The 12,788-nt window shown below is 48.7% G+C and overlaps 1 protein-coding gene across 1 annotated transcript in view; it reads left to right on the top strand.

Moving 5' to 3' along the window:
• Nucleotides 1–5,877: 5,877 nt before the first annotated feature.
• The window catches only part of LOC144111246 (FGGY carbohydrate kinase domain-containing protein), a 43,711-nt gene continuing 36,800 nt past the window's right edge, over nucleotides 5,878–12,788 (top strand). Inside the window, exon 1 of the mRNA XM_077644466.1 lies at nucleotides 5,878–6,339. Within this exon, the coding sequence (XP_077500592.1) occupies nucleotides 6,166–6,339 (174 nt within the window). The 5' untranslated portion in view covers nucleotides 5,878–6,165. The remainder of the gene's footprint in view (nucleotides 6,340–12,788) is intronic.

Here is a 12,788-nt window from a genome sequence, read left to right as displayed (position 1 = left end):
GATCACCTTCTGTGAGAGTGTTGCTGAAATGTTTTGTCACAAACTCGAAATAATGTTTCAATATCCAGCTAGTGTGAGAACAACTATTAGGTGACCTCCCAGTTAGCAGCCTTGAACTTCACGGCGACGCATACATGTATGGCCCTCTATAGTAATTGGAAAATGCGGACCACATGTACAGAGCTCAGCTCGAATTTCAGTCCTACAAGCCATGGATTCATACCAGCGTGGTTAAGGAATGTGGGTAAAAAATGATGGTCGATTTGCGTAGTTATGTCAAATGCGAATTAGGTGCACTAGCAGTTCGGCTTTACCTTCGGTTCCGGTGTTCAGATCCAGTGTTCATGGATGGCTGCTGTTCGGATAACGATAATGGGTTAATGTCCATATATGCTGCATTGTTCATTCTCTGCATTCAAAGATCCCTGGGAGTACCCCTATCACTTCTGGCGCAGTGGTGCAGCGGTAAAGCGATGCGCCACTGCCCTTCTATGGCGGGTGCTTTTCGCGTGCAGCCTCTCGCGATTAATTGAGCTGTCGCCTGACACGGTGGGTAGGCTCCTCATGCTCACAACAGGCAAGGCATGCAGGGCAGGGCAGGGCACCTGAACGCTATAACTTTAGCTGCGTCTCATAGATGCATGCTTTTCCTTTGTAGCGGATCTTTATTACCGGGTGTATTTGGCGTAAGTGAGCGGGTAAGTTGCATTGAGTGCGGCTTGCATACATCAGCGACGAGTTTTTGCAGAGCTAACACGATTGCGTTTAGAAACTCCAGACACCCATCACCAACGAACGAACTCTGCTTTTTACCCGGGCTAGTTGATATACTAGCCCAGTGTGACGTTCCTTGTGTGTGCTACGAGGGTCCGCGTTCGACGGCGCGGCGTAGACGGAGCCCCCAGTGGCGGCAAAAGCACTCAAGGGAAAGCGATTCAGCTGGAAGAGAGGAGATCGGCGACAGCCGGTCTCGTTTTGGAAGCAGCCAGCACACATGTTTCTACTGTATATGGCTGCAAGCAACTTGAGTGGGATTGCTTTCGGGCCTGCCGCCATGGACCGCACGGAGAAGACACAGGTGACAGCTGCGTCCAATTACCGAGCCATACTCGTTGAGAGTGAACGACCAAAACGAAGGGGTTTAAGCACAACCGGACCCCCTTTCCATAGTGTCGGCACGTGTCGAACGCCGCCGCCGCCGCCGCGGGGAGACGGGCGTTATCTTCCCCAATTGCCGTGACCGTGCCGGGGACAAAGGGCCTCGTTTCGGCGGGCCTGGCCCCGTGACAAGACGGCGGGCATCATCACCAACCCTCCCGAGCACATCCCAGGACAAGGGACCACTTTCCCGGCCTTTTAGTGACCTCGCGTTCCGGCCTTGAGTGGCGAGTGTCATTTTATGGAGAACGGAGGTCGGTGACCCGCGGGAACCGTCAGCGGGCCAGGGACCGTCTACCACAGCCGACGCTACCTCGACGACAACCTTCTTTCCCTCGGACTCAACACGTGACGGGGGCGAGACCATAAGTGCAGTGGTGTTTGTGCGCCCAAGTGAAAGCCCTAGGCCCCTCCCACTCCGGCGTGGGCGTCCTCAACCTAGGGAATGTGGGGAATAAGAAGGAGATAAAAAATCGACAAGGAGTACGGAAGAAAGAACGCTCAGGACGACATCGTTCGCCAAGGGGGCCTTCAGCGCCGAAGCCCGACGGCGTGCAGCTTCTGCCAGCAACCGTTCGAGCTCAACTCCGGAGCCCCTCCATCGTCCCCATGAAGTCGTCGGCACGTAAGCTCGGACACCCCAGCCTCTGATGTATAATCATAATCATGTATAATTATTGAATATATCTGTTTGTTTAAACTGAGCCATACGGTGTCTCTTTGCCTCTCCGTCCCGTGTGGACCTGCGCATTATGGGGGGTCATCACACCAGGTTTTAATTTTACTGCGTTCCTTTGGATAGGGCGCGTCGACACTAGTGCCGCCGACACACAAAACATCCTAGCTGGAAATCTTGCATTGTCATTCAATTGAAGCCAGATAACGTGGAACTTATTTAACGCACTTAGCAAATGACAGATAATCACCATTTTCGTACGTTCCTCACCAGCTGTAGCACTGTCATGTGCTTCCGCCATTCATCATTCCATTAAAGTCCTGCTTACTATAGGTGAGCTTCTCAACGCGGAAGCGATGTCGCCATTGAACCCCAAGTACAAGACGGTAGGCTAATGTTTCTTCAGTCATTGTTCTAAGCCCCTAGCAATGTGTTCGTGTCTTTCTTAAGCTAAGGCAAAAAACTGGCATAGGTTTAGCGCTTATTAAGGCTAGTGATACGGGCGAAAGCACTGTTAAGCATGGTTACGCATGGTTTGGCGAGGCGCACCTCAGCCATCGCGAGACTGAGCGACCGAGCGCCAGCGAAGCAGCTGTTATACCCCCGCTAGTCACGTGGCACAGCAGCGGCGAGGCTCCCAGCGAGCGCAGCTGCGGAGCCTCCACACAGCGAGTCACGAGGCATGACGTCACTTGCCACATTCCCGATCCGTCGGCTCAAGGTCAAACGCGCACCGAACTTGACCTTGGGAGTTGTAGTGAGAAGAGTAGAGCTTTCGCTCTAATATTTGTTTCTGCGGTATCATTGCGCGCAGAATGCCAGCTTTGTTTCTGTTACATTTCTGTTATGCTCCTCTTCAGTTGAGTATGTTTCAACAGCGCTTATTTGCACTGCAGCTTTCAGTGACGGAGATCTCTGCCCGAGAGCATGACCGGACAATCCTTCCTGCTCAGCGCTCAGTGTGCCGCTCACCCTTCTCTACAGCGTCGCTTGGGAAGTCAAAGCAAGTTTTTCTACTGCCGTGAGCGCCGTAGTTCAGTGAGGATACCTTAGCGGTACTATAGCACGTGCCCTGATGGTGTTGCAAAATGCCAAGGCAGCGACTCGGGCGTGTTGGTGAAATATAACCCGGCATCGCAGCACTAGGAGAGACAAAGGCGAGAATGCAGGGATGTAACTACAACAGCGACATGATCTTTCGTTATACCTCTTTTATCAATTTATTTCGGTCATCTCCCTTTTGCTATTCCTATATCTGTCTTTCTTTTCTTTTGTTCTTTACCTCTCACAACTTTAAGCTTATTAGGCCCCATTACCACCCTCAACCATCTCTGTCAAGGAAAATGAGTTGCTAAATTTCGGATATCACCTCATTTTTGCCGCATTCAGTCTACAAAACTGGTGGTCACCAGCCGGTCGTGGACAATCCCCCTTGTGGGTATGCGCCATTTGTACGAGACCACCATCACCAACGACGACGACAAAGAAGAGTAGTGAGAGTTCAGAAGTTTTTGCGCAGTGGTTCCCGCACATTGCCGGTAACTTCACGTTGGTTCTTATTCATTGTTCTTGTGTATCACCGCTGCCTTGTCATCGCCGGCTCGTCTCAGGAGGTGAGTAATCCTGGGTGTGCTCACTGGGAAGGACTTAGGAGAACAATGTCATCAGCAAACCTTCGGTTTGGTAATTACTTTATCGTGCGAAGTCATTCTCGAAATAAATCGCGGTTGATACCTGAGTACCTAAGCAGCACAGCAAGCAGCAGGCTTTTCATATTCGTATAACGAAAGCGAAAGTAACGTTAAATCGCCTAGGACCGGAGAAAACGTTAACGGTTGGTAAGGAGTTATTGGAAGATTTAACGAAATACATTTCCTAGGTCAAGTAGTCACCGCCTATCCAGACAAGGAGGAAGATATTATCAGGTGTACATATAAAAATGGGGAGGAATGCATGTGGCAGGCGCTGTCAAGTTGAGAACATCTTATCGACCTCCTTCAAGACGAAATTTTCAGCATAAAAAGACAGGCGGCTATTCCCAAGTTTGATGAATGAATTAAGTAACGTACTCTTAGTGCCCGAGGGCATTACGGGGTGGAGGGACCTGCACAATCGTAGGCGCACTTCTTGAAAATGTCAGCATTAGCTACGGCGGCGATGGAGGGAGGGAGGTGGTATATATACTCGCTGTAGTAGCGAGGAATCAACAAATACAGATGAGTGTCGATGCGGCATGGTGGAACCTCTGCCTTCTACTGATGATCGACATGGGAGGACACGTTAAATGGAGGAATAAAGAATTGGTGATAGCAATTAATGGGAGACTCTTGCGGAATTCATTAACAACAAAGAAAGAGGGCGTAGGATAACACCAAAACATAGTAGCACATGTCTTACGGTTCATTAGTTCTTTTTCTCCGCAGTTCCGCAGCTCCGGAGGCAGGAACTGCATGCTCGTTGAAAAACTTTGGGCCTCATTTCTCTTGCCACGACATCATAAACGTAACCATAGAAGGCCTGCGCGTAGGGTGCCGCGGTTGCAGTGATTCGTGAGACTCTGCCACTTTGTGCAAGGTGACGATGCTATTTCTCGGTCTGCCTTTGTGTACCCCCAGTGAACAGATGGTCGCACCTTTGGTCGCGTGCACAGTGTGGATCGTCATTGAAGAACCAGTCGGGTCCTTTCTCCTTCCACATGTTTTAGTATTTCGTCAGGTGTTAGAGACTTCGCATTGTCCTAAAACCTAAACTATTCAATTTTGGTTGCAAGCAATCTTTCTTCCAAACCACTATTCTTTGGCTAAGATTTGTCTGCAATTCTTTTAAGTCGACCTCGGTTCCAGTTTCAGCGATACACTGGGCTCTGTCCGCTGCTTTCATTCAACAGGAAATGCAGCCTGAATCGCACTTGCTGGTTTCGCGCTTAATTAGGGGAACTGGCCTTCATGCCAGTGACCTGGCCTTTTATTTCTTGTATAAAAATGGAAACCAAAAAAGCTACTGGAAATTTCGGTCTGTGGATATCATGCATGGAGTAGAAATGATTAAGTCTAACCACCCTTCCTCATGAGAGCGCTGGCTTACATGTAAAGACTATCGGGATCAGGGGACCACGGACACCACCATTCTAGGTGGGCTCTGCTGTGCCTGCATCTGAAGGCCACTTACACCGGATTCGCATTGGTCAATAGGTGAACGGGGGAATTTACGGTGTCGGCGAATTTAACAGCCTGAGAATTTTCCGCTTCATTGTACACTGGTGGTCAACGGCTCAAAGTTGCAGGAAGCGGGTTCAATTGCATGGGACACTTACTGCGCCTTAAGGGTATGGCGCGATAGCGTTAATGGGTTCATGACCATATGTGCGTAGTTGATCATTTTCAGCGTAGTTGCATGCGTAGTTGAAAACTACGCATGTAACTACGAATTTCGCCAATGGCCACTGTAAGTGCTAGCGCCCTAAAAACATTGCTGCGTTGCCTCGCTACCCATGGCGCATGCGCACCCTCTCATGCTTCCTGGTTTTCCAGAAACCTTGTCTTCCTAACCGCGCAAAAGTGAATTTGTTATTCCGCTCACCCGCGTCGCGTAAACTTTTGCTCGTGGCCATACAAAAACGAACGAATAACATCGGAGCGTGTGTCTCGTATGCGGGCAAATCGGCGTCTGTCGTGACTATGCCGCTATGCATGCACCTAGCGATGGCCGCCAGCGCCATCTGAGCGTTTTGTTTTGGCTCATGCCTTTTTTTTTCTGTCATCGCATGAAGAAACAGAGAACAAATTTTATTGCGGGTATTCGGCGGGGCGTGTAATGCGCCACCTGGCTTCCTTCAGCGCAAAGTAAACACTGCGCACAGCGGAGCAAAAGCTCCCAGGTGTGCCAGGAATGAAAAACGAAAGACAAATTGAGGGCGAGTGAAAGTGGTGGCACTTTAGGAGGCGAGAGCAAACTGTGAAAGAGCGACACTGAAAGAATGGAGAAAAAAAAAAGAGTGGAGGCGGGCGGGCCCTGAACATTGCGGGCGGCTCGGGAGGGAAGTCACAGAGGCGACATCTCGGCCGGCGGCGGCAGTGGCGCGGCAAGGTGGGGGACCGCCAAGGTCGCTCGAGCGAGGGAGTCTGCGTGTGACAGCCACGCCGAGATAAACGCAGCGGCAGCCGCCGGCGCGCGCACAGCGCACACGTTCAGAAACACCCCGCCGCCGCTCCACCAGCACACTGGCTCCCAGCCCGACAACGGCGAAGCGCGCGAGGAGAACGCCGCTTCCCGACGCGGCGACGGCGGAGGCCTTGCCGGGGCGCCGTGGAAACACCAACGGGGCCAGAGCCATGCAGTTTGTGTCGGTGGACGTGGGGACGCAGAGCGTACGCGCCGCGCTCGTCACCGAAAAGGGACGCTTCCTGAAGACGGCGACGAGACCCCTGGAGACGTGGAATCCGCAGCCGGGATTCTACCAGCAGTCCTCGGACCAGATATGGAAGGCCTGCTGCGAAGTCGTCAAGGTAAGCCGCGAGTGCGCCTGGGATTTGACGCATCGTACAAGTTTTGGACTCGGTGGCGTAGCGCAGATTCCAGTCGTAGCCAAGCGTTAGCGCGAGATGTTTTTGAAATAGTCACAAAGGGAAACGCGCGCACAGAGCATACGAAAGAACAGGACAAGCGTTTACTTTGTCAGGCTTGTCAGGCTTGATAAGACGCACGTTATGCTGCTGGTGCTGTCACCGTTTCTCAAAAGTATTTAGTACCAACCCGCCAACCTGCCTACTGTTTGTAGTGCGAAAGATGGACTACACGGGAATTGAGGACGCGCAAGACCGGAACTTGCTAAAATTTGGTAATACATATATAAGCCCATTCTGGCTGGTTTATGGGCTTTAGCGTGCCCAAGTGACTCAGGCTATGAGGGACGCCTTGGAGGACTACGGATAATTTCGACCACCTGGTGTTGTTTAGCGAGACTCTGACACCGCACGGTACACGGGCCTGTATACCAACTCACCTCCACCGAAATGCGACCGCCGCGGCCGGGATCGAACCCGCGCGTCTTCCAGGTTAGCAGCACAACTGAGCTACCGCGGCGGCCATCTGATAAGCCCTTTCTGCTTGGCTTTGTCCTCGAACAGCTGACAGACGGGAATGTGTATACTTCGCTCTCATACCTCTGTTCGCCTGCATGTTTTCGCCAAGTTTGAGAATTATTATCGCCTTCGTTCCAAACGAAGTGGATGAAATTTGTTTATTTATTTTTAGTGTACCTATCGCAGCCACACAGTCTCAAGGGGCTCAGCGGCTCAAGTGGCTTCTGTATAATTATCGCAATGCGGCAGCGAGGGGCCATCTCAGCGTGTGTCACTGATAACTGGCGATGTTTTCTAATGGAGCGCGTTCGGCCACTAGTGGGTGTTATGGCTGGGCGTCCAAGCTTTGCAATGAGAACTATTACTGAGTGTTAGTCATGGTATGGTAGTGTTGGTGCAAGCGGGCGAGCAGCGTAAAGTTTTCGTGAGGTGTGTACCCATCATGGACGAAGTTCCGGAACTTAATAATTAATAATTGGTTTTTGTGGAAAGGAAATGGCGCAGTATCTGTCTCACATATCGTTGGACACCTGAACCGCACCGTAAGGGAAGGGATAAAGGAGGGAGTGAAAGAAGAAAGGGAGAGAGAGGGGCCGTATAGTGGAGGGCTCCGGAATAATTTCGACCACCTGGGGATCCCGACCGCAGCGGCTGCGTTTTTATGGAGGAAAAACGCTAAGGCGCCCGTGTGCTGTGCGATGTCTGACACGCCAATGTAACTTGATAAAGCGTTTAGTGGTCCCTGCATGGCGGGCATTTGCTGTCATATGTTGAAGGGTAGATTTTCCTTAGTAAACTGAAATCGGGGTACTAGAGAGCAGGCAACCGACTGTCCTTTTAGCAGAGAACAGTCGGTTGCCTGGCGAGAACAGCAGACTAATACACGTTCAGAGTGGTTGGTCTCACGATAGCAGTCACCATGACCAACGCCACCACGCGCACGCACGCCGAGCGTGGAAATGTTTTCTTTACAGCATAGTCTTGTTGCTTCAACTTATTATGAATCCTTCCCTATGTTTTTTTCCTTCCTTCGCGACCTAGGCTGCGTCAATAGTGTTCTGGGTTTCGTATCCTAAAACAAATTTGTTTATTAGCATTTTACAACGCCGAACTCCTGCTGGGTCACTTAAAATTGGGTGGTTTGGTTGTTTTTATTTTTGGAAATGAAGTGGTGCAGTAACTGTCTCGCATATCTCGGTGGACACCCGAACCACGCCGTATGGGAAGGGACAAAGGAGGAAATGAAATAAGGAAGAGGTGCCGTAGTGGAGGGCTCCGGAATGATTTCGACCACCAGGGGATCTTTAACGTACACTGACATCGCACAGTACACGGGTGCCTTAGTGTTTCGCCTCCATAGAAACGCGGCCGCCGCGGTCGGGTTCAAACTCGGGTACTCGGGATCAGTAGCCGAGCGCCCTAAGCACTGAGCCACCGCGGCGGGTAACTGCCAATGCGAAAATCAGACGTCCTTTAACTGTCCACGCTATCGTTCAAAACTGCGGGTTATTAAGTGCAGCGTCCAAAAAGAAGGCGATAAAAATTGCACAGCGTGGCAAAACGTTTGGCAGTAGGCATTATAAATTAAACATTTTCACACAGGAACGCACTTTACTGTTATTTCTCCATTATGCCACTATGGAAGAGCTGATGAATTAATTCTTAATGCGGCTGAAATTTGTGAAATCGCTGCGTCGCGAATTCTCCGATCCCGACTCTGCGCATCTAGTGCGAGTTAAAATTTAATACCTGTATTCGCAATGAAAGCAGGCACTTGTTCTTGATCAGATACAGATGCAGATTGCATCTGTAGCAACGTAAATCTATCTCTAAATTTTAGTGTGGTCGCTTTATTCCTGTTATTTAGCAATGGGACGTTTTCGAGGCTGTCTGTTCTCCACTTGATGCGTTCTATCCCACTGTTATGAACAATCTCAGAGGCGTTGTATTTTGGGCGATTTGGTACTGTATACTTTTATGCATACTTTGATGTGTGCGCAATTATTTACATAAAAGAACAATCTCAGACTGCCGTCGGCTTTTGCCACTGTCCATCTATCATTGCTGCTACCGATATTAAGCAACTCGTGCTTGTCCACGCGTGACGAGCCGTAGCCGTCACTCGTGCAGCAACTCCTGGGTGAAGAGGGCAAGGAATACAGACTTTGAAGATTTAAAATCGAACGAAGGGAAAGTGGCTTCACTCCGCAGACCAATGTTTCGACAACGGAACCAGTCTTTGTCGGGTAGATTGTGGTGATCCTTAGGGATTATATCATGTTCAACATTCTAGGACAAAAATTTAAACAGTTGGAGAATTGTAAGGCACTGCATGAAAATATTGAAGGTAATGGTCCATTCTTCTGATATGTAGCAAAATCTTTCCTTTAAAGTGTTTCCATCGATCGCATCGAACAGTTGAGGCTGCCATGGGAGACCAATGTGGAGCGCTTTTGACGATAGCAAAAGCGTTTATAGAGAAACAAAAATTACAGGACTACCGTCGGGTGATCTGCAGATATATTGATTATTATAGTGATATATGAAAAAATTGCGTTCATAAACAGTTTCCCGCTCAAAGATGCTTTTATCCAGATATGTTGGGTATGTGGTTCATAATGAAGAAAAGCAGCACATACTGGACAAGACACACTGAACATGTTTCATGGAAAGGCTATTTGCCACCATTATGCATCTGCATCAACTGGCACGGACTTGTGCTTTGTTACAAATAAATGGTCCCTAGATCCGCTGATGAAAGATTGAAAATGAGGTGCTGATAATTGAAACTGCACAATTTTGCCTCCCTCTGGGGTGTATAGGTGCCCACAGGAGTTCTCGGAACATTAAAATTAGAACAAAGCCTACTTGCTGAGCAGTCAAAGCGTCCAGCTATGAACTGAAGGGTGTGCTTTGCACTGCCCTGCGCGACCAGCACAATTCACCCCTGAATACCTGGCTGCGCTTCTGTGCAGCAAGTGGTGATAGTAAAACTTTATTGGATGCACTGGGGCGGGTTTTAGAGGAGAGTGGAGGGTTTCACCGCTCCCTTGCCTGGGTGGTAGTCCTCATTCCGGGACACCATTGGTGGTAGCCGCTGCCCGCGCTCTTTGGACCAGAGCCCTCTGGGACTCCAGGTCCAAGCAGCCGGACAAGGTAGCCTCCCACCCCTCTCTCATTGGCTGATTTACTCTATTTCCGGGAAACTCAGATTTTTCATATTTTCGGTCTTCCGAAAATTTTTGTGAGCATCTGTACGTAAGAATAGAAGCAAAAAGCCGCGAAGAAAGCGAGCCTTTTTATTTCGAGTGGCTATCATTTCTAGCGCAGGATGCAACTCTTGTTTTAAATCCCGAATTTCTGCATTTTTTTTCACTGGGATTTAAAGCATACATCTATAAATTGAACTAGTGATTTCTAATTTTAACTGCATTATCTTGTAATTGCCAGGAGAGTTGGATCATGCATTCCCATTTGCTTAGATGTAGACTCTCGGAGCTGCAACCTATCTTGGTATTTAATCTGTTTGTTCAACGCAACCGGTAGGGACAAAAACAATACAAAACAACTAGCATGCAGCACATGTGGATTTCTGTTTATTAAATGTCACCGATAACCCTTCTTGGGCGCTGAAAATAAGAATTAAGCGTTGATATGTGACCGCTTAGACTACCTGTACCATTTATGTTCTAGCATCCTTAATTCTCGGTATAGGTTGCTAGTGAAAACCTAGCTTTCTTTGCAATTTAACGAAATCGTGTTTTGTTTTTCTTGCTGTCAGAGACGAAATATACTTGACTTAAGCCTCATAAAGTTTTCTATCAGAGAGTAAAACTTTTGCTTGTGCTGGTTGGTTCATGCTTGAAAATGTAAAGGAAGCGGCGCGACTTTCGACGACGAAGGTAGAACACAAACGTTCTACATTGGACCCTTTCATTCGTCGAAGTTTTCGCACCGATCCCGCCGTTTTGTGCGCTAACCTGACCCGCCGCGGTGGCTCAGTGGTTAGGGCGCTCGACTACAGATCCGGAGTTCCCGGGTTCGAACCCGACCGCGGCGGCTGTGTTTCGATGGAGGCAAAACGCTAAGGCGCCATGTGCTGTTCGATGTCAGTGCACGTTAAAGATCCCCAGGTGGTCGAAATTATTCCAGAGCCCTCCACTACGGCACCTCTTTCTTCCTACCTTCTTCTACTCCCTACTTTATCCATTCTCTTACAGCGCGGTTCAGGTGTCCGCCGATATATGAGACAGATACTGCGCCATTTCTTGTCCCCCAAAACCAATTATTATTATTAACCTGATCGCCGTCTCAGCCTGCCAATGTCGAGTGGTGTCGTATTGCTCGAGAAGAAAACTGGTGCCATTTGAAGTACTGGTAATGTTCGGCGTTACGGAGCCATCTTCAGGACACGTCAGACGCGTGTGCAAAATACTCAAGTCTGAGTGGCCCTGGTCCTGTCCTTTGTGTTCTACTTTTGTCCTCGTTCATCGCGCCGTTTTCATTACACTTTCAGGGAGAGCGGCGGTTTGTCATTGCCTGTTCAAAACAAGTATAATGAGGCTGTTAGTAGCTTTACGCTCACTTACGGGCCTTTCGATGGTCAAACTCTGGCCGATGAGGACGCGTACAGTACGTGCAGACGCACAGCCTTGTTTTTGTAAAGCAGAAATAAAAAGCTATTTGCTCAGTTTTACAAGACCAGTTGTGCGAGTTGGTGTTCACGGTGATCCATAACAGCAGCGCGACAGACTGGACAGATAAGAAGGGACACAACACAGAGCGATCTGTGTTGTGTCCCTTCTTCTCTGTCCCGTTTGTCGCGCTGTTATGGATCACTGCTCAGTTTTGTGATTTACTTTGCTTATGAAGCCACTTATGCCACTTCTCAAAGCACTTTGAATGTTACCACAACCGAGGGCCAAAGGTTCCGCCAGAGAATGGAGTAAAGATCCAAAGTAGATGGCAGTGGGCCGCATGGATCCTGGTTCATTCATAAATTAGCTTTGAAAAGGTCGCGTCTAAACTCAAGAAATTACTTGCTGGAAAGTTTCGTTTGCGAAATCTCTGAACAGGCATTGACAAGCCGCTGAAATATCCCTGCATAGGTTGCAGTAATTGCAGGCTGATGAATCGCGGCAGGCTTTGGGCCGTCGTCACTGGAACAGAAAGCTCACGCGGCTGGCGACTATACAAAGTGAGGGGATCTGTGCAGAGGTTTGGTGATCTCACCGGGATATGCCAAGATGCTGAACTTACATAGTGGTAGCTGTCAGCGGCACAACGCTTTTCTAAAACCAGTTATTTTATTGTAAGAAAGATTGGCGCGCATATGTAGGTAAAACTGCAATGTGTTCTAGACACGTGAAGCAAAGATTGGAACTTTGTTTAGGCGCAGTGTCGTTGTATGGCGTGATAAAGCGGATGATGCTGATTCTCAGAAGTTTGTAATTTCCAGTTGTTAAACGCGTAGTGTTCTGGTGTGCTAGATATAAGGGAAGTGCATATATAAATTAAGCCTGAGAATATTATGCCAATACGAGCTATATAGAATTCTCTTCGAAGCCGCACATCACATTAAAACTAGCATAAATGGACGACGAAAGAAAAAAAAAGAAATTAAAGGCCTAGTTCAGAGGCTAGGATGAAAAATTCCTAGATTAATTAATTGGCAGCCTATCATTATGGACCTAGCAAGTAGCACCTCTCCACCTATATATAAAAGGGTTATCAGATAAATGTTATTAGGTTAGTTTTAAGATGAAATTTGCACGCACTTCTATCTCCTTTTGACATCTGACATGCTTTTTTAGTTCTCCTCATGATAGAACTGTGTATAAAACATGTTCTTTAGCACGGTTACACTCAGTGCT

This window comes from Amblyomma americanum, chromosome 11 (assembly GCF_052857255.1).
Source record: "Amblyomma americanum isolate KBUSLIRL-KWMA chromosome 11, ASM5285725v1, whole genome shotgun sequence".
Classification (NCBI taxonomy): domain Eukaryota; kingdom Metazoa; phylum Arthropoda; class Arachnida; order Ixodida; family Ixodidae; genus Amblyomma; species Amblyomma americanum.
Note: the sequence above shows the minus strand (reverse complement) of the source record. Positions and strands in the feature narration are given on the sequence as shown.